Here is a 23,667-nt window from a genome sequence, read left to right on the forward strand (position 1 = left end):
ATTATGATCTTTGAGATTTTTAATGTATAGTACATTGTTATTTTTTTGATTTCCTGTTATGCTTTTGTATTAAATTATAGTTATAGTCAGTTGTGTTAATTTTAAGTGAATTCTATTTCTTCAAGTTCATTCTGTACATTTAAGAGAACTTTTGTAAATTTATTATAATTTTCATTTATCTGTTTATTCCAGCTATCCGTTTCATCACTGTTCAGTGCGACGTAATAGTGTTTATAACTATCAAAATCCATCACTAGATGATTAACTAAGAGAAAATCAAGTACCAACGAATTTTGAGTTTTTGGATGAAGTTCATTTGAGTTGTTCTATGTCTATGTTTCTGTGATATTAGCAAAATTTTAGGCCTATCATTCTGCTTAGAAGAAGTAAAAGATATCATTTTGTATACATTGTGTTTGAGCGTGAAGGAATTGAGTGATCTTTTCTAGTATATTGTACAGACCAGTTAATTTGCAATAATGAGCTTGTTAATTTTGGATGACATATTTTTCTTTGCTATTAGTTTCTCAATGATTTTGAATCAATATAGACAGATTAAATTAATGTTCTGTTTGAGGTTTAAAAAGGGTCACTGATTCAGTAGTTGTTGTAGTCAACCATATTTATTGAAGTCAGAGCTGCTCTGTGTGATTTCTGATTTTCAGCTTTGCATTAGATGGTTTTGTACATGATTTAGTATTTAGCCAGTTGACAGTGGTGTAGAGAAGCATGGAAGGAATGAGACCGTGTAAGTTAGGAGTGCGGAATGAGCTTTTCTTTATAGGTGGCATTGTGTGGATGGGGTCAATGGGCGAGAAGCATTGGTACTGTAGCATAAGTTCCTTGTCGAATATTAGCTATCTTGTAGTGCAATTTGATGTGAGTTTATGCTATTCTTTTACTTCCTTAATAATCTCAAGAATATGCAAGATGAAAAGTATTTTGCATCCTCTAAAATATGTATTTGATAGAATAGTTTCCGGATACTGTAGATTTAATAGCTAAGTTTCTTTTGGCTTTCCCTCCCTAGTAATATTGAATATGCATCTTCAAATGAAACAACTTAAAGTAAGTTTATGCATTGATGGTCACTTAGTATTGCTGCAAATTGTTCCCACACTATTTTTCTTTTGTTTCCTTATAAGTAAAATTTGTAGTTGCCGGAAATTAGTCAGTAGAATTGTATACCCTGCTGGTATATTTATATGTCGTGTTGGTATCATATGGTAGTTGTAATATTTTTAGTTGGTTTAGTTGCATTTTAAGTGAATTCTATTTCTGAAATTATCCTATATGAACATGTTTTGCCGTGTTGAGATTTCCTTGTGCCTATGGACTTAGATTATAAACCAAAGGTTGATTGGGATACCAACTGCCATGGTATTCATCAATTGAAAGCAAATTTATCAAAGAGGCAACTTCGACTGTTTAAGAAAATATGCTTTGGCTATTTTTTGGATTTGCCACCAGTTATTGTGCAGATTCGGGTTATGCACCATTTTCTTATTAGAGAAGTACATCATGAGGTGAAAAATGAGATGTGGTTTGTAGTGAATGATTCTAGGTTGCGCTTTGGCTTGGGTGAATTTGCACTTGTTACTGGGTTGAAATATAAGGGTGATACAAGTATAGAGAGCATAACAGAGAATAGGTTGATTTCAAAATATTTTGGGACTGCATCCGTGACATTTGCCCAACTAGCAGACTGTTTTAAGAAGAAGAAATGGGAAACATATGATGATGCGTTGAAGATAGCAATTCTTTATTTTGTGAACAACTTCTTACTTTCTCAACTTAAAACAAAGGTTATTTCACGGTCTTACATTGACTTAGTTGAGTGCGGTGATTTTAGTAATTATCCCTGAGGTATAGATGTTTATAAAGCTACAATTGACTCGTGTTCCAACAAGTTTCAAGATAAGCCTTCTTTTTATAGACTCGGTGGCTTTCCGTTGGCTTTACAGACTTGGTTGTATGAATGTTGCCCAAGTTTGGATGGTCACTTTGCTGATCATCTTGGAAACAAACTTCCACGAATTTTGAATTGGGTAGTCATGGGTCAAATACTGAATGAGCGAGTTGTTTTGCAAATGTGTAGCTTGCAACGCGAGCAGGTAATTTTCTCATAGTTTTATTGCCTCTCTTAATGTTTTGGTACAGTAGTTCAGTCACAGTTGTAGCAATATCCCAGTTCAGTGATATACTCTGTTGGTATACATGTATACTATATTGGTATCATGTATACTATATCCCAGTTCAATGATATACTCTGTTGGTATACATGTATACTATATTGGTATCATATGGTAATAAGGATCTTTTATCTTTCCATACTATAATATCATTTCTATTTCTAACTATTGTGCTTAATAATTGCAGTTAAAGAACATCACCCCAACTGATGATGAGAAGCAACTATTTGATGTGCGTGGTCTAAACTTTGAAATTGAAGTTGAGTGCACTGACAGTCAGCTCGATAGCTTTCAGGTTTTTGGCACTCAATTACCAAAGACACAAAGTATGCATGAAAGTATTGGAGGTGATTCCCAACCTACCAATGCTGAGGTAATGAAGGAGTTACAAGCTTTGAAGCTTTTTGTAGAGACCAAGTTTGAGGAGGTGCTTGCAGCTATTGATAGGCAGTCAATGAAACCAGAGGGAAATTCAGCAGTATTGATCTTTTATATAATATAATGCTATAGTATATTGTTCAAAGATGCAATATATGCTTATAGGATACTATTCCATTCTTTACTTTTAGTGCACATAGTATTCTTGTAATATACATAATACTAAAATTGTTAGTTTCTCATTTTCAGCATAAGCAACAGGATAATGATCCTGACTTTCGTGAGATGCATAATGATTATGACCAGTTTGAAAGTGGCCACGTTGGGAATGATCCTATAGTTCTTGGAGATAGCACGCCCAAAGCGCCTTCTAGTATGTAAATCACAGATTTGATTGATTTTTTTTTGCTGTTGTTTTTTGAAAATAGTACTCTTGCTTATACTTTTATATGTTTAGTATCTGGTTTTGGTGGGGTTGGTCAAGATGGAGGTGCCACTGGTGTCAATGTGAAGAACGTCACAACAAGTGATGGTGTAGTTAATGATGATTTTGGCTTAGATTCTAACTTTGAACTGTCTACATCTGCAATTGATCAAATCGCCGCCATTACACAACAAACAACATAGAAGCAGTCATCTCATGATGTTAAAAAGTCGGGTCCTGCTTCGCTGCCATCAGGAATCCCTGTACAGACACAAGAAGATGTTGTTATTGAGTCTAATACTGCTCCACAGGGTACGATGTTAATGTTACTAATTCTGTAGTTAGTATGTAAATGATAGGTTCTTGATAGTTTTTTAATTTTTATTTAAGTAGTGATGCTGATAATGCTTTTATGTGTTCAACATGTCTGGTTGATGGTGTTGGTCAAGTGGATGTTGGTGGCAGTAATGTGAATTTGCCTTCTGGTAATGTCTTCTATATATAACTTTTCATTCTTTTTTCTAAATTTCTTAACTTTGTATATTTATTTATTCACTAGCATTTTCTAATTTAAGCTCCATGTCGACACGGGAGTGATCTTCACTTGGATTCTGATTTTGAATATACTGATTCTCAACTTGATCTAATTGCTGCCATTACACAAGGAGGGAGACGTAATGTAAATCAATCTAGAAATGAACTGACAACTCGTGTTGTAAAAAAGTCTAAACCTGATCAGTCGGTATCAAGAAGTATTGTCCAGATACAAACAGACGTTGAAACTACTCCTGCAGTTTTCGCACGGAGAAGGCACCCCGCAGCTATAAAACAGTCGTCGTATAGGAATGACTGGCAATCTGGTGTTAGTGCAGTTGGGGGATCCTCGAAGGTTATCAAAGGAAGATTTCCATTTATAAATGACATTTCAGAGATTGTTGATTTTAAGCTTACGACTGCATTCTCAAACTTTGTTGAAGCAAACACGCAATTGGGAGAGTGCGTATTCGTTTCCATGTACTTTTGTTTTCATTTTTCTTAATGTTTGTTGTTATATTTCTTATCCATATCTTCTTTTATACAAAATAGGGAAGTGTATTTACCTGGTGATCAAAAGCTAGAGCCTTGTTTTGACTTTGAAGTTGAACAGATTGATGATAAGACGTTTTTCCATACCTTAAACTATTCTGGCAGGCTGCTCTCTAGTTCGGTATGTATACTGCTTTTTATTTTTGTTGTTGTAGTAGTTCATTCATATTGTTAGTGGTAGTCATGTTTTCTTCCTCTCTTTTTTGCAGCACTTGAATATTATATTCTACTATCTTAGGAAGAAGGCGAAATATGGAATTAATATGCCAATCAAAGTCACAATTACAGATACTCTTTTTAATAATATCATTCAAAGGGTTTTCACAGAATTTGTAAAAGGTGGGAAACAAGATCATTTGATTGATAGATCAGACGATATCATGGAGTACATGAAAGGACTTAGGATGCATTGCAACACTCCATGGCACCAGGTTGATCATGTCATTTTTTTCAATTAATTTGGCAGAAATTTGGCATTGGATATTGGGGTGTGTGTCATTCCACAAGAGATGTTTTTACGTATATGACTCGCTACGTAGTCAAAAGCACAAAAAAGCTATTCAAAAAGTGGCAGAGGCTTATGCTGTGTTGATCCCCCTATTTCTAGTTAGTATTGAATTTTATAACCAAAGAAGTGACATTGTAGTAAAAAATGGTCTGCACATGGGAAAGAAGTTGACTGATCCTTTTGAGATTGAACTGATTACAAAGCTGCCAACACAACAAAATTCGTAAGAATAGTTACTTTTTTTTACTTTGTTTTCCTTATTCATATTAACATTTTCACTTCTAATTGATTTTTATAGTCTATTCATTTATTTTATTTCAGGGATTGTGGAGTATATGTTGCTTGCTTTGCTGATTATATTATTGAAGATCTTCCAATCCCTGTTGCCAATTTTGATGTGGATGGTCTTCGAGCTAGGTTTGGTATACTGTTGTGGCATTATGGGAGGAACAAGCAGTTGCATGACGAATCAAGTGAATCTGAGGCTCTAGTAGCACCTAAAAAGACTCGTGGAAAGAAACGCAAGAAGTAGTATAGGTATCTTTTTGGTTTTAGTTAATCATATCATGAAAACTTTGCAGGATTTTAATAGTTTTTGGTGAAATATGGTATTATTAGTAGTAAATGATCTTCTGTTGATTCAAGACTGTAGGAAACTTGTGCCTTTATAAAATATTTCCAGCTGCTAATGTTTCTTTTATCATATTTAATTATTCTGGTTCAGAATATGTGGTATAGATTTCTTCAAGTACATGGGGGTTATCAGTTTAGCTATGTCTCTTGATGCTGAAAATTTGCTGATTTTGTTTCTGATTTCAGCTTGTTTTATTAGGCTTTTCTTAGGCTTCTTCCATAAAGTTGTTGGTTTATTAGGATGCTGAGGTCCATTCCTTTGCCAGAGGGTAAGGTTTAATGGATTCTGCAAGTGAAAATTAGGGGAAGATGAAGCGAACACTTCCAACAACATACAAAGTAGTTGTGACAGAAGTTAAATGATCTGCTTTCGAATGTGATGACGGTCTAAGCTTTAATGTTCATTTGTAGTTTTAGCATAGATGGTGTATTAGTGTAGTAGAACTATATACCAATCAGGTATACTGATATACCATTTGGGTATCATGTTGTATTTGACTCACCTTTTTTCCTTCAGCAACTAGATGTAAGTACTAACATGAGTTGCAAAGCGTGCGCATTTTGGGTATCACATTGTATATGGTGCACCATTTGTATTTCTGCGCATATTTTGTTTTAGCCATATTAGTGCAATACCACTATATACCAACGAGGTATACAAATATAACATTTTGGTATCACCTTGTATTAATGTACCTGATGATGTACAATAACTGCATGTAAATGGCTTCAAATTTGTTATACTTCAATACAGACATGAGCTGCAAAGCGTGCCCATTTTGTTAACAAAGTATGTACAAATGTTGCATTTGCAGCACCCCTTCTATTTCTGCACATATTTTGATACTAATAAGATATACAGATATACCAATAAGGTATATAGATATACCACTTGGGTATCACATATATATTTTAGCATCTTTTTTCCTGCAACAACTAGATGTAAATGCATCCCACTTTTATATACTAAAATAGAAAATAAATAGATTCTTATTGAAAATACAAGTAGCCATATAAATTTGTTGCCAAAAAGTAATTTCTCAAAGAATCATCATACCAAATATATGTCTAGTGCAAGAAATGCATTTTATTTTTTTGCAATTCAAATGCTATGATTCTACGATATATGAGTTCTATAAAAACATTGAAGCATTATATCAATCTCTCTTTGGAATATTTCGGCATGTTCTCTGGTTGTGTCCTTTTCTCCCGCATAGTGCACATGTAACTGTATTTCCTTCCCAGCCTCCTATGCCTCTCTTCTTTTTAGGTCTTCCTGGTTTGATTTTTCCTTTTGGTGGCAGTACCACCTGCGAAGAGACATCTTCTGGAATTTGCCACGTTGTTTCATCAGGCAATGGATTTACTGGTATCTCATATGTTTTTAGCAAGTAGTCTATGCTGTAGTAATCCGAGCAATACTTGTATGAATCCATATGGAATTTTTGTATAACTGCCATTGCATGTGGACATGGAATATCGTCTAGCTGAAACCTCCCACAAGTGCAGTTTCTTTCATGTAGGCGCACCACATTTCTTGTTTAGCCATCAATTACTAAATGTAAGAATTCAGTTGATGGCAACACCTAATATAATTTTAATTAAGAAAAGTCATTAGCTATATGAAGTAATAGTATTTCTTAAATAACAATATTCAGTTGTTTAGTGAAATCACTAAGGTAAAAAAGTAAAAATACAGTACATGCAGTGTTTTTATGATTTTGAAAATGCATACCGTCATCGTCTGTGATAAGATAGTATTATCTGCCAATATTTTTTCATACTTTGCATCAATCTTCATAAATGATTCTACTGCATCCTTCCGATTGGTGTAATTCCATTTTTGAATCAATGTTGTCATAAAGTCAAGCAAATTCACAACTGGGAGGTCTCTTGCGTGCTTGTTTGCTGCATTTACTGATTCCGCAATATTCGATGTCATGGTCATGGTTCTATTTGCCTTGGAATGCGCCCGGGATCATTTATCATATCCAATATCCATCAGGTATATTTTCACTCTACTATCAATAGCTTCTAACTCTGCCATATGCCTGTTGAATTCTTCAACAGTGTATGCTCTTGCTAACACAAAATATACTTCTTTGATTTGTTTTTGGCTCTTCCTGAAGTTTGTCTTTATGTTGTTCCACAGATGGAACATACATGCACAATGAGGGACTTCTGGATAGACAATTAAAGTTTCTTTCCATATAGCATAATGTATGTCTGATACAATGCACATTCCCTCTCTTTGTCCATAGGTTTCTCTGAACTGCACGAAGAACCATTCCCACGATGCATCATTTTCCAAATCAACAATTGCATATGCAAGGGGTAGAATTTGTCCTGTAAACCCAAAGAACAAAATATCAATTACAACACACTATATTAATTTAGCATTTCATATAGTAGTATAGTCATAGGTAGGTACAGGTGTGTAGCAAAACAACTATATACTCTGTTGGTATACTTGTATACCATACTGGTATCATATAATATTTGAAAATATTTTTTGTTTCTTTAACTGAATGTAATTGGATTGTACACAAAATATTAATTTAGTATTTCATATAGTAGTATAGTCATAGGTACGTGCAGGTGTGTAGCAAAACAACTATATACTCTGTTGGTATACTTGTATACCATACTGGTATCATATAATATTTGAAAATATTTTTTGTTTCTTTAACTGAATGTAATTGGATTGTACACAAAATATTAATTTAGCATTTCATATAGTAGTATAGTCATAGGTAGGTGCAGGTGTGTAGCAAAACAACTATATACTCTGTTGGTATACTTGTATACCATACTGGTATCATATAATATTTGAAAATATTTTTTGTTTCTTTAACTGAATGTAATTGGATTGTACACAAAATATTAATTTAGTATTTCATATAGTAGTATAGTTATAGGTACGCGCAGGTGTGTAGCAAAACAACTATATACTCTGTAGGTATACTTGTATACCATACTGGTATCATATAATATTTGAAAATGCTTTTTGTTTCTTTAACTGAATGTAATTGGATTGTACACAAAATATTAATTTAGCATTTCATATAGTAGTATAGTTATAGGTACGCGCAGGTATGTAGCAAAACAGCTATATACTCTGTTGGTATACTTGTATACCATACTGGTATCATATAATATTTGAAAATATTTTTTGTTTCTTTAATTGAATGTAATTGGATTGTATTCTTACCCTCTGCGTCTTGCGTGGAAGCCGTGATTATGGTCCCTCTATATGTTGACTTTAAAAAACTTCCATCAACTACAACTGTTGGTCTACAATAGACCCATCCTCTAATCGATGCATATATAGCTATGAATGCATACAAGAAGCTCCCATCTCCTTCAGTGTGTAGTCGTGTCACTGATCCTGGGTTAGCGTACTCTAACATATAAAGATATGTTGGCATTTTCTTGTATGATTCACTTGGTGATCGTCTCAATAATTGCATTGCTTTTTCTTTTGATCTCCATGCTTGCATGTAGCTTAAGTCCATACCATATGCTTTTTGGATGTCTCTCTGGATATCTGTTGGTGTATAAATGGTTTTCGGGTCAACAAGTTTATCTTGTACCACAGCTGCAACAAAAGCTGAGACAGCTTGCTTTTGTGAACAAAATCTCTTATCAGTTAAACAAATGTGGACAGAATTGAAATCCGTCACTTTGAAAAGATTTGATGCTCGCAGGCTTGATGCTTTAAGTCTCCAAGTGCATCTTTCATCCACGCATTCAAGGATATACCTGTTTATAATACAAATACAATTATGTATAATGTTTTATTGATAAAAAACACACACAAAAATCCGTACAATTATATACTCACATGGTATACTCTGTTGGTATACTTATATACTGTATCAGTATCATATTTTGCTGATAAAAAATATAGACAAAGCAGCACAATTCTATACTCACATAGTATACTGATTTAGCATACATATATACTATATTGGTATTATGTTTTACTGATAATAACAAAGACAAACCAATACAGTTATATACTCGCATAGTATACTGATATATCATACATATATACTATACCAGTATCACTGATAAAAAATATAGACAAACCAATACAATTCCATACTCACATAGTATACTGATTTAGCATACTTATATACTATATAGGTATCACATAGTTTTTTACTTGAAAACATGCAGACGGACCTTCTTGGGCATGATTTATGAACCCGATATTGACATTTTTCTCTAACGGCATACTGTTTCATAACGAGAGCCAGCAGGTTCTTGTCTTCATAAATTTGTCCTTTTTCAACATTTTGATGAAATTGACCAGTTATGATGTTTGCATCATCAAGTTCTAAAATGGCGTCATCTCCTTCTTGCACATCAAACGTAGTAATCATATCAGTGCTTTCAAATTGTGCAATTTCTGATAAAATTGGAGCAATATCGAAACTGGAGGTGCTTGCAGCTATAGTGTTTTTAGCAAACGACACACACAGGGGAAGTGTTGTCATCCCTGCACTTGATTTTTTTAATTCCATGTAAACGCTAACACTCATATCGCTGCAAATTGTAATTGGTGGATATCCTTGAGCAATAGCATACTGAATAACCATTGTTTTACTGTCCTTTTGTAGTTGCTTTGCAATTTCTCTGAGAAGTTGTTTAAATTTCCAAGAGGTCTTTATTAGAATTGCATCAACATGAAAATTTATGAAATTATTGTTATCATCCCATTCTCCACTATGCTGCAGCAGAATTGAAATATTTTCCATGATTCTGAAGTTATAATCACTTTTATGTCTAAAATTGAATCTCAACAATGCAAATTTCAACAGTGTTCGAAATTTCAACAGTATATAGCTGCAATAGATTTTTCGAAATCAAACCTCTAGATCTCCAGATCTCCAAACCTAGATTAGAATTTTCAGCTAAAATTCAGAAGTTTAGCTCCGAAATCAAAATCAAAACAACAGCGAAATCAAAATCCGAAAAGAAGACGCGAATCAACATCTTCGATCTGTTTTTTCACACTTAGTGATCTTCAAATTAGGGAATGTCGGTGGAAATCTCAATTTTGTGCGCTGATTTTCTGAAATTTGAGCAGCTTTTGCGTTTTTATAGGTAGAGCATTAAGCGTGGGGTAGTTATTTTGATATTCCCGTTTATTTATTATATGGATAGGAGATTGTAATTATTTAGTGGGTAGAATTCTTTAATGGGTAGGGCAGGGTAAATAGTTTCACTTTTATAGATGCTCCTGTCTTTTCCCCTATATTATTTACACAAAACTAAAAAATAGAACGGGCGTGTGAACCGGGTTGATACATAAACCGGGTCAACGTAAAGCGGCGGCGTACACGTATAAAGTGGCAGAGGAAAAATAACTAGGGTTTAAGACGAGTATTGAAGGTGAAGGCGAGATAACGTAATGGCGAAATTTAACGAGGTGCAGAAGAAGAGGAGAGCATTAATCGCAGAGAGTAAGAGAGCAAAACATGGGGACCCAAATACTCGTAAGCTTAAGCAGAAGGCCCAACCTCTTTCCATCTCCGGCAAGCGAAAACGCAAGCTGTTCAAGAAATGGCGCAGGGTCTGTAATCTCTAATCAATATTAGTTCCTTCTCTTATTTTTAATTCTACATGTATATAAAGATGAAAATTTGTGATTTGACGCTTTTGAATGATGTGAAACAGGAGCAAAAGGAGGCTATAGAAAAAGGGGTGATTACAATGCAGGATGTGGAGATGGCTGTAGCTGATGCTGCTGATGGTAAGTTATTTACTGCTGTAGCTGATTCTCCGGACCTAGTGTTTAAGCAGAGGGTTCGGACCCGCAGCATTTTGCTTATGAGCTTTTGTGTGTGTGCGCGCGCGCGCATGAGAGAGGAAAATCCATTACAAAATAGATGATCTGAACCTGCTGCTTCAAGAGAGCAGTGGGTGCAATGGCATTTCCTATTCGAGCCACTGGCAGAACGGGGAATTTATATAAGGAATTCGAAGAACAAAAATGCTAGAATGGCAATAGTTGGGGTTTAAACTTTGACCTAAAACAACTTTTGAACCCTCTTTATCACTACCTAGAATTTTGCTTATGTTAACAGGGTTCAAAAGTTTATAAAGATTGTATTTTTACCCTATTTGCACAGTATAATTTTGACGAAGGGGATTCAATTCCTCTTACTACTCCAGTGTTGTGAAGAGCATGAAGCGAGGAAAGCTACAACCCCCATTTCACGAGAAGCGAAGCCCTCGCTTTTTTTAAGTGAAGCGGAATTTAAAAAAGAACAACTACATAACACATAAGAAAGGCAATAAGAACTAGGAATAAACGATATAAAAATTGGGCAGAAACTGGAAAAATTGGGCAGAAATTTTCTGAAAAAAGTTCGCCAGTATTTCGCCGCTTTTTGGACGTTTAGAAAGAAAAAAAAGAAGAAGAAGAAGAAGAAGACTGAAAATCAAAAGTGCAAAAGAAGAACAACCTTAGTTGATGCTTTGAGATTATTTCAGAAATCAGAAGTTGATGAAGAGAAGAAGAAATCGCTGTTGTTGTTGAAGAAAAACCCTAGTCTCGTTGCTGTTAAAGAAGTCCAGACAGTGTTTACGGTTTAAAAACCTCGTTTTTAAATAAAATAGGGCTTGGGTTTAAGTTTAAACATAGAAGCGGACGCTTCTTCTCGCTTCACCGCTTCTCGCTTTTTACAGAGAAGCGGCCCCCTTTTCGTACCAGAGTTGCTTCTATTACCTTAAGCGCTGCCCTTCACTTCTCGCTTAAAGCGAGGAAGCGAGCGCTTTTTTAATCACTGACTAGCTCTGCCCCTGACTCGAACTAGTTAGAATTCAGAACCTTGTGACTTTACGACTTGAATCCATTCTAGGGTGAGAGCTATAATGTTGATGCTAGTCAATTTCTTATATTGAGCTGAGGTTGCTAGTTCAGTAGGAAAGAGTTATCTTTTTGTTGCTTTACACTTTGTGTTTACAAGTGTAGTTAATGCTTCCTATATGAATAGGTTGCTTCCTATGTGAAAATGTTAAAAGTTCAATGATTTGTTTGGTGGTTGTTATATCTGCTTTATTTTCTGTTCTGTCCTCTCCTTGAAAGGGGCTGATCCATGTAACTGATGGAAATTTTCGGATTTTCCTAATGAATTCAGGGAAAACTCAAGATGCCAATAGAACACCTGTTAAATTTCCCATGAAGAGCTCAAAACTTAAACTGAAGCAATTGAAGAAGAAAGGCAAGTTCCTATAGAGTTGCTATTTTACATTCTTATTTGAACTAGGATTCTTTGTTAATTTCGCTTATTGACTACAAATCCATGTGTTACAGGAAAGGGAAAAAGGAATTCTAATAAACAAGCTACAGAAGCTTCCGTGGATGTAATGGTGGAGTAAGCGAGGGACATTAGAATCATTTAGCTGACTGCTTGATGGGCAATATGTCTTTTTTTTTTTTTTTTTTTTTTTTTTTTTGTTGTTCTGTCCCTACTTTCCTGGAAGTTAACAAGGGCTTGTAATCTACGTTTGTATTAGCATCTGCTACTAGGAAAAAAGGAGGTAGGGGTTCTTATAGTTCTTCATGTTAGTGGTTATATGTTTGTATCATACAATTTTGTGGATACTATGGATCTTTGGGATTAAAGATGTTCTTAAAAGAGCTCATAACTGAGCCTGTTTGTCAGAGCTAGTCAATACACTCTCCTGTTTCTTTATGAATGGTAACTTCTGCGGCAGTAGCATGGAAATTTGCTAAAAGAAAGTGGCATCATAATCGGGGAAGAAAGCCAAATATGTCATAATGAGCAGGGGGCCATATATTTTTACAGAGTGCAGTGTGTTAAAAAAATTCTGGCCGGACAAATTACATCAAATTATGACCCTCTGTCTTCCATCAGAACTGGATTAAACCAGCTGTACTTCTAATAATAACTACTAAGGTCAACATTTCCCCTTTCTGACTCTGGCACAAATGGATCAATCGAAATCAAAAACCACTTCACTAATAAAAAGGATCTTCTAAATACCAACTCAGTCATTGCAAAAGCTACCGAATAAATAATGCTTACAGGAAAAAGAAGGAAATATACAAACTAAACTGTCAAAGGAATTAATTACCGAAGGTTCCCCATTGGGTAATCAGTAACCCGGGGTAGGAGGAATAGGAGGTGCTCCAGAAATCACAAAGGTGACTGGAGTTTAGGCTACTATATGATACTTCCTTTCACAATTGACATATTTGCAAAACAAACAGCTCTACAGAGATAGCAATTCGAAAGAAACTAAATCCACTTGAAATCAACTCAGGCTCAAATGTAGTAGTTACTGCACTTCAAATAGGTAATGTTCATTTTCCTCACCTCATTGATAATTGCACGTTACTCCTCTGAAGCACACATACAGAGAAGCTAACCATGTAACTGACTAACTAGCTAAGAGTGAAAGCAAATAGAAAGTTCTTAAGAGCTCAAATCTACATCTCTTTCCCCCACCCTTTGCATCTAAATATGTTGTAAACTACTCCCTGGGGGCTGGGAGCTATATTCCAGTGGGAAAGTCCCTCTATGTACTGATATCTAGCACATATATTAAATATTTCCTCTTGATCCAAAAAAAAAAACTTTTTCTGTTCCCCGAATAAAAATGCTGAATAAGAAACTAAGGATTGCTGAGTAAGAGAAGTAAGGATTGCTGCTGATAGTTGACACCTATGGTTCAACTGTCAGGTTTTGTATTTGCTGTACATACTACTATTTGTAATGAAAATAGTTTAGTTAACAAAAAGAAAAAAGATCTCATAAAACTGTTCACAACAGGTAAATGAGAATGGTGTTCAATTTTGAGCAACAATCATATTATTGTGTACACCTTTGGGACAATAAAACATGTGACTACAACAATATAACAGCTTTGTCCTTTAGCTTACTGAAGACAGGAAACAACAGAGGGAGATACACAAACATGCAACCTACTTCCTACAGTTTAATTTCTCCTTCTCTTAAAAGTTAGTCAGGAATTTACTACAACAAAAAAAAGTACACCAGAGCCATGAGAACTTGGTCACTTGACACGGGTGAAGAACCATCAATAATTCCAAATAAGAAGACAGAGACACTAAAGTATCTTAAACCTCATAAAATACTTTCAAACAAGGAGACGCTGACAGTAGGATGAGCCAATGTTTCTTCACTAATGTTTAACAAACATTCAAAGGGGTGACAGCATACAAGAAGACCGCTATTCATTCCTTAAACAGAAAAGTTAAGACGAAATGAAGAGGGAAAAGGTAAGGATGAATTCATCCACAAAATGTAATTCATTCTTTTTCCAACTTAAACCTTCATTTCTCTGCTTTCTCCACCTACTCCTCCTCCTTCTCACCATACCGGCGCTTAAACTTTGCAATCTGACCAATACTTTGAGCCATTTGACGCCTTGCTCTAATGTGATAAACCTTGCCTGTTTGGTGTATTTTGGTCATCATAACATGCATCAATCGTCCACTTTGTGTCACATAGGATATCCATTGCATTTGAGGGTGAATACCTTTCTTCATTTTCTCTGAAAATAGACCTACAATTCGGTAACAATACAATTTCTCTTCCGAACTAATCCATGTGACACAACCAACCTTCTTTTTTTTTGGAATAGGTAACAATATATTAATCAGCAGTACAAAGTGCTGGAAACCATATTTACAAGTTACCAAAGATGCATAATTCAGAAAAACTATATCCTGTTCAGCTTACAGGGATTCTATGACTTCTAGGAGTGATTCAGCTTCATCAGCATACTTCTCTTTGCACCAAAAGTAAAATAACAGAATACAACCAACCTTTTCTGAGTCAACTAGATTCTTTTATATAATAACTCATTTAAGCTTTCATCATAACAATGTGAAGTAAGAGGGCTTTTTCACATTACTCCTGGCCACGGGCGGAGCTAGAATCCCGGCCACGGGTTTGGTCAAATGCTCAAACCCAATAGCTTTTGCTCAAACGGTGTATTTATATTATAATTTTCATCAAATATGAACAAATATTAAATTAAGAACCCAATTATTAGCACTTGAAGTCGTCATTCTAATCCAGAACCCATAAAGTTGAAATCATAGCTCCACCTCTACTCCTGGCTATACGTTTACGGCCTGTAAAGCCTTTTAATGAAGAAAAAAGAGATAAGTGACAAAGAAGACGCTATAAAAGGTGAATGGATAAAATCCATAATTTTGACTGTCATGAAAACTTCTGAAGAGTAAATTTTGAAAAGCGAAGTATTTTCTTCTTTAAATACCATGGACAGTTTCTCCCTAATCAAAAAATAGAGCATCAAACTTTTTGCTTTGACCAAGTGAATAATCGGGTTAATGATGTTGGCTAAAAAGGAAAAAGTGCAAAGGCAAATGCCAAATTTCACTGGTATAATGCTCTACTATTTTATTTTTTTTGGATAAGGTAAAGGTTTCATTAAAGGAGGACCAAGAAGGTACCCAAAAAATTACAAGTTACAGCATAGCTGCATCAGTTGCATTATGTAAGTTTTCAACTATATTTTCTTTACACCAGAAATACAAATTTTGAAGGCAACTAATCTTTACAATAGCTAGGTGATTTCTTTGGTTCTACTATTATACTCAACAAGAAATTTCTGCAACTGTCAATCAGTCTCTTGCCCATAAACAAGAGCGGTTTTTACAGGATAGCTAAAGCCACAGGGGAAACTATGCTTCCAAAGAACTGAGATGATGCTAATTCCCAATCTATGTACATATAATCAATGATTCAATGACATCACAAGCAGATTGACCTAACTATCTAGGGAACTGTGTGTACTTTCTACTAGCCTTGTTCGAACCAAAATACAATTGTTGGATACCCATTCCCACAACAACGGCTAGCGAAATTTTCCGCTTCGAAAAATCTATTTGGATGACCTAAAAATCACACAAACGATCATCCTATTCATTGCCTATTTGACATATAACTAATTCCAGATGGTCTGTAAAGCAAATCACACTTCTTATCGAAGTGACAATAATTATTGTTACGATCAAAACCAATACCATTTAAAACAGACAAAAACTTAGTATTCTATTATCCTTGCACTTAAAAACTTCCAATTTATTGTTTCATGCACCTATATAGTAACATAGTATGTATATAACCATCAGGAAGAAATGAATGAGCATATAAACAGAACCAACCAATGCAACATCTAAAGAATTTACAGAAATGAAATTCTCATACGTCATAGAAATAGCTCACGATTGTCACAAATTTAAAAAGCCACGCATTAAGTAATCGAACTGCCAGGATGAAAATCGGTGAAATGAAACCCTAGAGAACCCTAACAATACAACAACGTACAACACTTCACGTACACAAGCGCATATATATATATATATATATATATATATATATAAGCGCACATATATAGAGAGAGAGATGAATAGCGGTCTCACCTTGTTGTTTCAGGTCGGAGAGAGAATCTAGAGAGAGAGAGTGTGAGTGATGGTTTGATGCCTTTTGGGGGTTTTACATTTTCGGAGAGAGCAGTATACGGGCCGGTATTCAGTGGACCAGCCCAATATTTGCTTGGGCCTAGACATTGGCCTTTAAGAAGTTCAACTGTTTAGAGAAAGGGGAATGTGGTTTTGGCATGGTATAACAACATACCCATATAATTGGCAGAAAATAGCCCTAGTTATAGATATTGGTATCACATAGCCAATAAATGTATATCACAATAATAATATGTATATCACAACATTTTTTTTCTTCTTTGTCTATATCAACATGTATATTAAAATTTTATTTTCATTCTTTGTACATAAATAATATTATTCTTTGTATATCAATAATATAAAATTATATATATAGTTATTGCTGCCTTTATATCAATGTATATCACAATAAAAATATTGTATTATTTGTATAGCACATCAGACATGTGTATACCAAAATACATATCAAAAGTTTATTTTTCTTCTTTGTGTATATCAAACATTAGTTTTCTTTGTATACCAAAATATTATTTACTCCCACAATTATATTAATTATTTTTATATTTTAGAACTTACTTAAACATGCTATATCAAAAATTTATTTTTCTTTTTTGATCAATAATTAATAATTATATTATTTGTATATCACTGTGTATAACATAATAATAATGTGTATATCAAAAAATTTATGAAAATTTTATTTTCCTTCTTTGTATAATACATTTCAGATTGAAAACTCTAGTTCAATCACATGTCATAGTTGTATACACATATCCGATGTACCATACACTGTGATATACAAATTGTCACACCTCCTTTTTACCCGAAAGGGGGTATAGGAGGTTTTTCCAATTAAAGTGACATAAATCGAAATGAGATTATTTATTAATTTCAGAGTCTCCACTTGCAATAATTTATGGTGTCCCAAGCCACCGGTTTATTTTAAATCCCAAATCGAGGAAAATTGACTCTAATTTATGGCATGTGAACACAAAAGACCGGGTAAGGAATTCTGTTAACTCGGGAGAAGATGTGAGGCACTCCCGAGTTCCGTGGTTTTATCATGGTCGCTCAACTATTAATAGTTGACCTAATTATCTGATTTAATACATGTTTAAAATCTATTGTGCTCAACGATTGCTCCTTCACTTCCCATGATAACTTTGATTTCAACTCAAAAGACCTTGCTTGTTTATTGACTAACCACTTTCTCTGTCACCCTTATCACAGAAAATACCTCTGATCCGTTCAAAACCAATATCCTCTATCTGTTGCATTGTTTATGAATTGACATATACTGAACCTTTGTATTTCACATGAATCCCAAAGCACGTAGATTGTTACCAACTCAGTACGCGTACTGTTCTTTCCTGACGTATGTCACTTTGATGTGCTTGCCAGATTCCGTTTTGTGCAATTAGAAAGTTGGTAGCAAATTTTGAAGTCATTTCTCACTTGTTTTGGCCAAACAGACTCAAGAAGATGAAGTAAATAAAACAACAGGAACGGAGTACGTGACAATGGAAAGAGATGATACCTAACAAGAAAATTACAAAGTAGAAATTAATCAGATGTGGATACCAACTTTAATAATCATGACATGCACCTTTGGATTAAGTGGCCTAATTTGTCAAGCAAGTCTAATGTTCAAATCTTGTTGTACCTCTGAGTCGTGAAACTGGCTTCAATGCTCCGATTATCCTATCTGATTCACGGTCCTTATTCGACTTGTAGTGCCCGGAGGGTTTTCACCATCAAGCCTCTGTCATTTTGTTTTTTCTCTCAACTTACCATCGCATTATGGTGCCTGTGAAGGTTTTTACCGATAAGACTCTCTCATTTTTTTTTATTTTTTTAATTTTTTTTCTGATTCTGCAGATGATAAGGCATTAACCACGATAGAAATATCATATGCTCCTGGCATGTCTGACTCGGCACTCTCAAATATTATCTGGGAGATCGTTTGAACTATAATGTGGCTTTTGGACAGGGTTAGAAAGAAAGGATATCATAAAGGCTCAAAATAACTAAGACAACTGGATTAATTTATTTACAACTTTAGGAATCCATTCTAAAAACTTTGCCCCAATTTCTAAAACAAGGGAATTTGATTATTTTTTTTCTTTTTCTCTTTGAGATGGAATTTCTAAGAAAGACTGCCTCACTCTCGACTTCGTGAGATTATAAAATATTTTATTTGGTATGATCGAACCGTAAGGCTACCTACGTATCTAGTGGTGACAAGAATCAGGTCGAACGTAGTTCACAAGACTACTTTTGTTACTATTTTCCTTTTTCTTTTTTTCTTTTTTTTCTTTATCTCTACTTTTCTCTTCTTCTTTTTTTATAATTTTCTTTTTGGAATGGACTTTCTAAAATAAACCTATGGAGACAATTTTTTTTGTATGACTCTAACTTGATTCCAAAAGAGGGGCAAGAAATCAATACAGGCTCAAAAGGGTATCGAATGGTATAAGTGTTTGGGTAGCTGAAAGAGGGCCTCCCAATCTCTAACAATGCCAAATACAACACATGCAACTTGAGAATGAAAAAGAAGATCATGCATAATATTTCTTTTACAGCTTCGGCATTGATATCACCGATATGCCTTCCACTTCTCTTTAACGCCTTGTTAAGTACAGAACTCTCGTTGGGTAATTTCTTCTTCACTATGGATACCCTCCGTTTGTTCTAAGCAAACTTCCTTGGCTTTATCTTGTTACTTGAGATGCACTTTAACTCAAAGTTTCTCACTTCAAATTGTCCGAGATGCATTCTCCTTTAACGAATTCTTGTCATCCTATTAACTTCCCAAATTATCTTCCCCAGTTTTACACAGTTCGGGGTCTAAATGATCTCAAAATGTCCAAATATGTACTTATTTCCCTCAAATGTCCCTATCATCTTCAAAATTATTTTATTGCTTCATGATTAAACTAACTTTTAAGACCATACCTAGAATTATGCGTGCATGTCATGTCACTAGAGCCAACATGAAAAGAACTATAAAATGAGAAGAGAACTAAACAAAAAAAATGATAGAAAAACAGAAAATAGGAAATTGCATTACACAGACGGTGAAAGGATTTGAACAACAAAATAAGCAAAATAAACTGGGGTTACAACCCTGGAACAAACCTAGACAACACTAAACGAGTTACTACGACTAAACGAACTAGGCAAAATAAAAGGATAGAAGAGTTTGAGTCACAAGACAATATCCGGATTACAACCCTGAAATTACCCGAACAACTGAAATGACAATAAAATAAACCACCAGGACTCCCCTGGCTAGCCAAGAAAGGAGCGTCTTTCCAATTACCAAGCTCGACATCTTATCTATTGAGTTTCACATCAATATCACTGGGACCTTCACCAACTTCAATCACATTGTCTTCACCAAGTGACTCATTGACTCCTTGGACCAACCCTTCATCATTGCAAACCATCCCAATTATTTGTGTGTTGTCATGTACCTGTAGAGGATTATATGTGACACTTGGGGTATTACTGCCTTAGACTACAATTATTCCTTCTTGAATCATTCTTTCTATTTCCCTTTTTAAAGCACGACAATCTTCAACATTGTGCCCCTGGGTATTGGAATGGTATTCACACCTTTTAGCAGGGTCAAAGATTCTCGCACGTGGGTCTATATAATTTAGAGGAATAGGTGCAATCATGTCGTAATGCTTTAATTTCTCAAACAAGCTTGCATAAGACTCTCCTATTGGTGTAAAATTATCTTTCAGCCTTTGTTCCCTTCTACACCCTTGGCTTGAATGTGGGTTATAGGGCATTTGAAAATTTTATGGAGGCTGGTGGGGATTCTACGGTGCTCATGCTCGCCTTTTAGAGTGACCCAGTGGTTGGACAGAGGGTCGGACGTTGTTCGGAGGATAATACTAGGGTGGATTATGTGGAGCTCAAGGATATTCATGGGGTTGGTATTGAGGCTGAAAGTGTTTAGAAGGAATGCCTACTAGATCTTGTCATTGGCGGGGCTCAGTAACATCTTTTCTATCAATCGGGGGACTTACCCGAGCAACTTGTTCATTCCATCTGAGCCAAAACTCCCTAAAACTTCCCTCGGGTTTCTTTTCCATTTGAGATAGGGAGGAGCGGTCTGAGATAATGTCTACATTGTACTGATAGTGCCGAACAAAATTTTGAGCCATGTCACCCCATGCATGCCACTTACTGACATCTTGATGAGTAAACCACTCCAAGGCTTCCCCACTCAAACTCTCACTGAAATGTGTCATCAACAATTCATCTTTCCCGCAAACACTTCTCATTTTACTGCAATAACCCTTCAAATGGGCTACTGGATCTCCACGCCCATCATAGAAATCCAACTTTGGCATCTTAGACCCAACAGGCAGTTAGATGTCAGGAAACAAGCACAAGTCTTTGTAAGGCACGCTCACTTGGCTCTCTATCCCTTGCATGTTTCTTAAAAACTGCTCTATGATTTTTACCTTCCTGGATATCTCATCTTACTCCACTGTCTTAGTAGGTTTTTCAGTTTCACCGAGAGGCTCAAAATGAGAAGCGTGAGAGTATGGATCCGAGACCTTGAAAGTTAGTTCTTGAGCACAATGTTGGGCATCGGGGACTTTGAACACAGTCTCGCTAGAGGATCGAGGAAAAGTAGCTGGTGGAGGAGGTACAAAAACATGAGTGGTCAAAGGAGTGAGATATGAGGTGGTTTTGGCGGGTGGAGTGTGAAAAAGTTGTGGGTAGATATCAGCAACAGGGGGGATCTGGATTTGTGACAATGGCAGAACGATGACAAGGCTTTCAGGGTAGTTAGTGAGAAATAATGGCGGAGGATGCCCACTAATCCAGGCTTGGTATATTTCGTCCATTTGTCCTTTCAACGTTAAGACCTCTTCTTTCAACTCATATTCTGACTCAACAATCTCCTTAGACGGATCAATAACACCCGTGTCCAAGTCTTTGCTAGTCATGGCTACCTTGCTCTTTGACCTTGTGTTGTATGGATGAATTACTTAAGAACCACAAACCAACCACCCTTCTGCTCAATAAAGATAACAAAAAGAACAAAATGGGGTCATCCTGATAGTATTGGGGCATTTAACAACTAAAAATATCACATTGCGTACAATGCACCTAGCAACTATTAGCGGTTCTAGAATGACTCCGAGGGCCACGAGGTCACTTAGCATCATCCCAATTTTGTTCACTTCAATCTTCTCTTTTCTTTCTTTTCTAGCACTTCATGGCTTGCTCATTTTCCTTCCTCTTTTTTTCTTCTAATTATCACTCTTTTCTTTCCTCTCATTTCTCACATCTCATAATTTCACCTCTTTTTTTTCTTTTTTCTTTTTCTTTTAATTTTAATTTTTAAAAATGATTCGATCGAACCCTATGTAGGTTGCCTACATATCATGTCGCTGCATGAATCAGATCTTTACGTAGTTCGAAAATCGATAATAGACTAAATAAACTAATGTTCTCTTTTTTTTTTACCTTAATGACTATTGTGATGAGAAAGAAGAAGAAATTCTTTTCTTTTTTTTAAACTTAATGTTCTATAATCTATTCTAAACTCAATATTAAACGAGCATATATTTTTTATTGTCTTTTTTTTGAAACAGATACTCTATGAGAAATTATTAAGGAAAATAATCTAAAAGAGAAATATATTTCTTTTGATTCTCTTTTTTTTAAGGAAGGAAATCTAAAGAATAATCCAAAGAAAAATATTTTAAATTTTCATTTGATTTCTTGAAGAAAGATTTCGAAACGAGAAATGGAATAGATAAAAAATGTTTTTTAGATTTCAATTTTTGATTACCTAAAGTAGAAACTCTAAAGACAAACAAAAGATAAAGTATGTTTTTTTCCTTCTATGTACAATGTCCTAAAGTTCTAGTAAAAATAAAAAGAATATATATTTTTTTGTTTTATATATATTTCCCAGAGAAGAACCTCAAAAGCAAGTCTTTTTTTTTGGATTTTTGGAATTAATATCTTAAGAAAACTTCTAAAGGGGTATTAAAGAAAATTCCCTCTTTTTTTGTTTTGAATTTTTAATCTTAATTACTAAAGGAAATATAAAAGCAATTTTTATTTTAAGTTGTAGATATTAACTTCCTAAGGAGAACCACTTCAAAAGAATTTTTTTTTTAATTTCTAGAATTAGTATTCTAAAGAAAACTTCTAACGGAAATATAAAACGCAAAATCTCTTCTTTTTTTTTGGATTTTTGAGTTATAACATACTTTTTCAAATACAAGATAAGAAGTACAATAACAAAATACTCGATATTACTGTACAAAACTAGAAGGTAAAAGACGATATAAAAAGAAAAACAGACTCAAAACATTAAAAAAATCTCCTTAAGCAACTCCTGAATGAGCGATCATGACTAGAAGGTCCCGGGGTGTCTGTCATGCTCAAACTATGTTAATTAGATCCACACCTGTATGAGAAAACTGAAACCAACACTATGTGAGACAATAACACTACCTACTGGACATATGCAAGACATTATTGAGGCTATTTTTGCAAAACAATTTATGTGGCCAAAAGGTGGCTAGAAGTGCAAACTCGACAAAAGTGACCTCTAAGACATGGAAAAATTACTTTGCAGAAATAACCCATTTCATAGAAATGGTCTATGTGAACAAAAATGGCTAAGCATGCAAATTCAACACAATTGACCTTAAATAGAGAGGACATCTTGTTGTGGACTTAGGACTCTAAGACATGGGTTAATTGAACCACTCTTGCAAAAATAGCCCTATTCTGCAAAATGGACGATGTGGCCAAAAGTGGCTAGAAATGCAAGATTTGGCTACGACCCCGCAAAGCCAAAAACCTAAGACTTACTAGGAAGATTGGACCCTATGTGGGTTGCCTACGTATCCCGCCCGAGAGACGAGCATCAGGTTCGCATAGTTCGAAGATTGGATACGAG

At 35.0% G+C, this 23,667-nt stretch overlaps 4 protein-coding genes across 5 annotated transcripts; 2 read left to right on the forward strand and 2 right to left on the reverse strand.

Moving 5' to 3' along the window:
• Positions 1–1,331: 1,331 nt before the first annotated feature.
• On the forward strand, positions 1,332–5,120 carry LOC138888206 (uncharacterized). Its single transcript, XM_070170026.1, has 10 exons — positions 1,332–1,805; positions 1,965–2,114; positions 2,380–2,670; positions 2,820–2,943; positions 3,028–3,145; positions 3,388–3,479; positions 3,570–3,990; positions 4,081–4,201; positions 4,290–4,465; positions 4,910–5,120. The coding sequence occupies exons 1-10, from the start codon at positions 1,332–1,334 to the stop codon at positions 5,118–5,120; spliced, it is 2,178 nt and encodes a 725-aa protein (XP_070026127.1).
• Positions 5,121–7,199: 2,079 nt separating this feature from the next.
• On the reverse strand, positions 7,200–8,721 carry LOC138888207 (uncharacterized). The gene is made up of 2 exons (XM_070170027.1): positions 8,433–8,721; positions 7,200–7,567 (listed from the first exon to the last, which is right to left on the reverse strand). Exons 1-2 carry the CDS (start codon positions 8,719–8,721, stop codon positions 7,200–7,202), a joined length of 657 nt encoding a protein of 218 aa, XP_070026128.1.
• Positions 8,722–10,581: 1,860 nt separating this feature from the next.
• On the forward strand, positions 10,582–12,899 carry LOC104226883 (uncharacterized). Its single transcript, XM_009778977.2, has 4 exons — positions 10,582–10,802; positions 10,907–10,982; positions 12,373–12,456; positions 12,549–12,899. The coding sequence occupies exons 1-4, from the start codon at positions 10,641–10,643 to the stop codon at positions 12,611–12,613; spliced, it is 387 nt and encodes a 128-aa protein (XP_009777279.1). The 5' UTR covers positions 10,582–10,640; the 3' UTR covers positions 12,614–12,899.
• Positions 12,900–14,335: 1,436 nt separating this feature from the next.
• Positions 14,336–16,781, reverse strand: LOC104226882 (uncharacterized). Of its 2 annotated transcripts, none has more exons than XM_009778973.2 (2): positions 16,677–16,781; positions 14,336–14,776 (listed from the first exon to the last, which is right to left on the reverse strand). In XM_009778973.2, the coding sequence occupies exon 2, from the start codon at positions 14,769–14,771 to the stop codon at positions 14,577–14,579; it is 195 nt and encodes a 64-aa protein (XP_009777275.1). In that variant the 5' UTR covers positions 14,772–14,776; positions 16,677–16,781; the 3' UTR covers positions 14,336–14,576. The 2 variants fall into 2 exon arrangements, with proteins under 2 accessions (XP_009777275.1, XP_009777278.1); XM_009778976.2 differs by having other exon boundaries at positions 14,336–14,788; positions 16,677–16,747.
• Between the last annotated feature and the right edge of the window lie 6,886 nt (positions 16,782–23,667).

The sequence above is a fragment of the Nicotiana sylvestris genome, chromosome 3, assembly GCF_000393655.2.
Source record: "Nicotiana sylvestris chromosome 3, ASM39365v2, whole genome shotgun sequence".
Classification (NCBI taxonomy): Eukaryota; Viridiplantae; Streptophyta; class Magnoliopsida; order Solanales; family Solanaceae; genus Nicotiana; species Nicotiana sylvestris.

Excerpts from the sequence above, each read along its gene's own strand:
- LOC138888207 (XM_070170027.1), bottom strand. The coding sequence starts at position 8,721 with ATGCAAGCATGGAGATCAAAAGAAAAAGCAATGCAATTATTGAGACGA. Across the intron at positions 7,568-8,432 it reads TTCCACGCAAGACGCAGAGG|GACAAATTCTACCCCTTGCA; the intron begins GTAAGAATACAA and ends TTGGGTTTACAG.
- LOC104226883 (XM_009778977.2), top strand. The coding sequence starts at position 10,641 with ATGGCGAAATTTAACGAGGTGCAGAAGAAGAGGAGAGCATTAATCGCA. Across the intron at positions 10,803-10,906 it reads TGTTCAAGAAATGGCGCAGG|GAGCAAAAGGAGGCTATAGA; the intron begins GTCTGTAATCTC and ends GATGTGAAACAG. Across the intron at positions 10,983-12,372 it reads TGTAGCTGATGCTGCTGATG|GGAAAACTCAAGATGCCAAT; the intron begins GTAAGTTATTTA and ends TAATGAATTCAG.
- LOC104226882 (XM_009778973.2), bottom strand. The coding sequence starts at position 14,771 with ATGAAGAAAGGTATTCACCCTCAAATGCAATGGATATCCTATGTGACA.
- LOC138888206 (XM_070170026.1), top strand. The coding sequence starts at position 1,332 with ATGGACTTAGATTATAAACCAAAGGTTGATTGGGATACCAACTGCCAT. Across the intron at positions 2,671-2,819 it reads AACCAGAGGGAAATTCAGCA|CATAAGCAACAGGATAATGA; the intron begins GTATTGATCTTT and ends TCTCATTTTCAG. Across the intron at positions 4,202-4,289 it reads GCAGGCTGCTCTCTAGTTCG|CACTTGAATATTATATTCTA; the intron begins GTATGTATACTG and ends TCTTTTTTGCAG.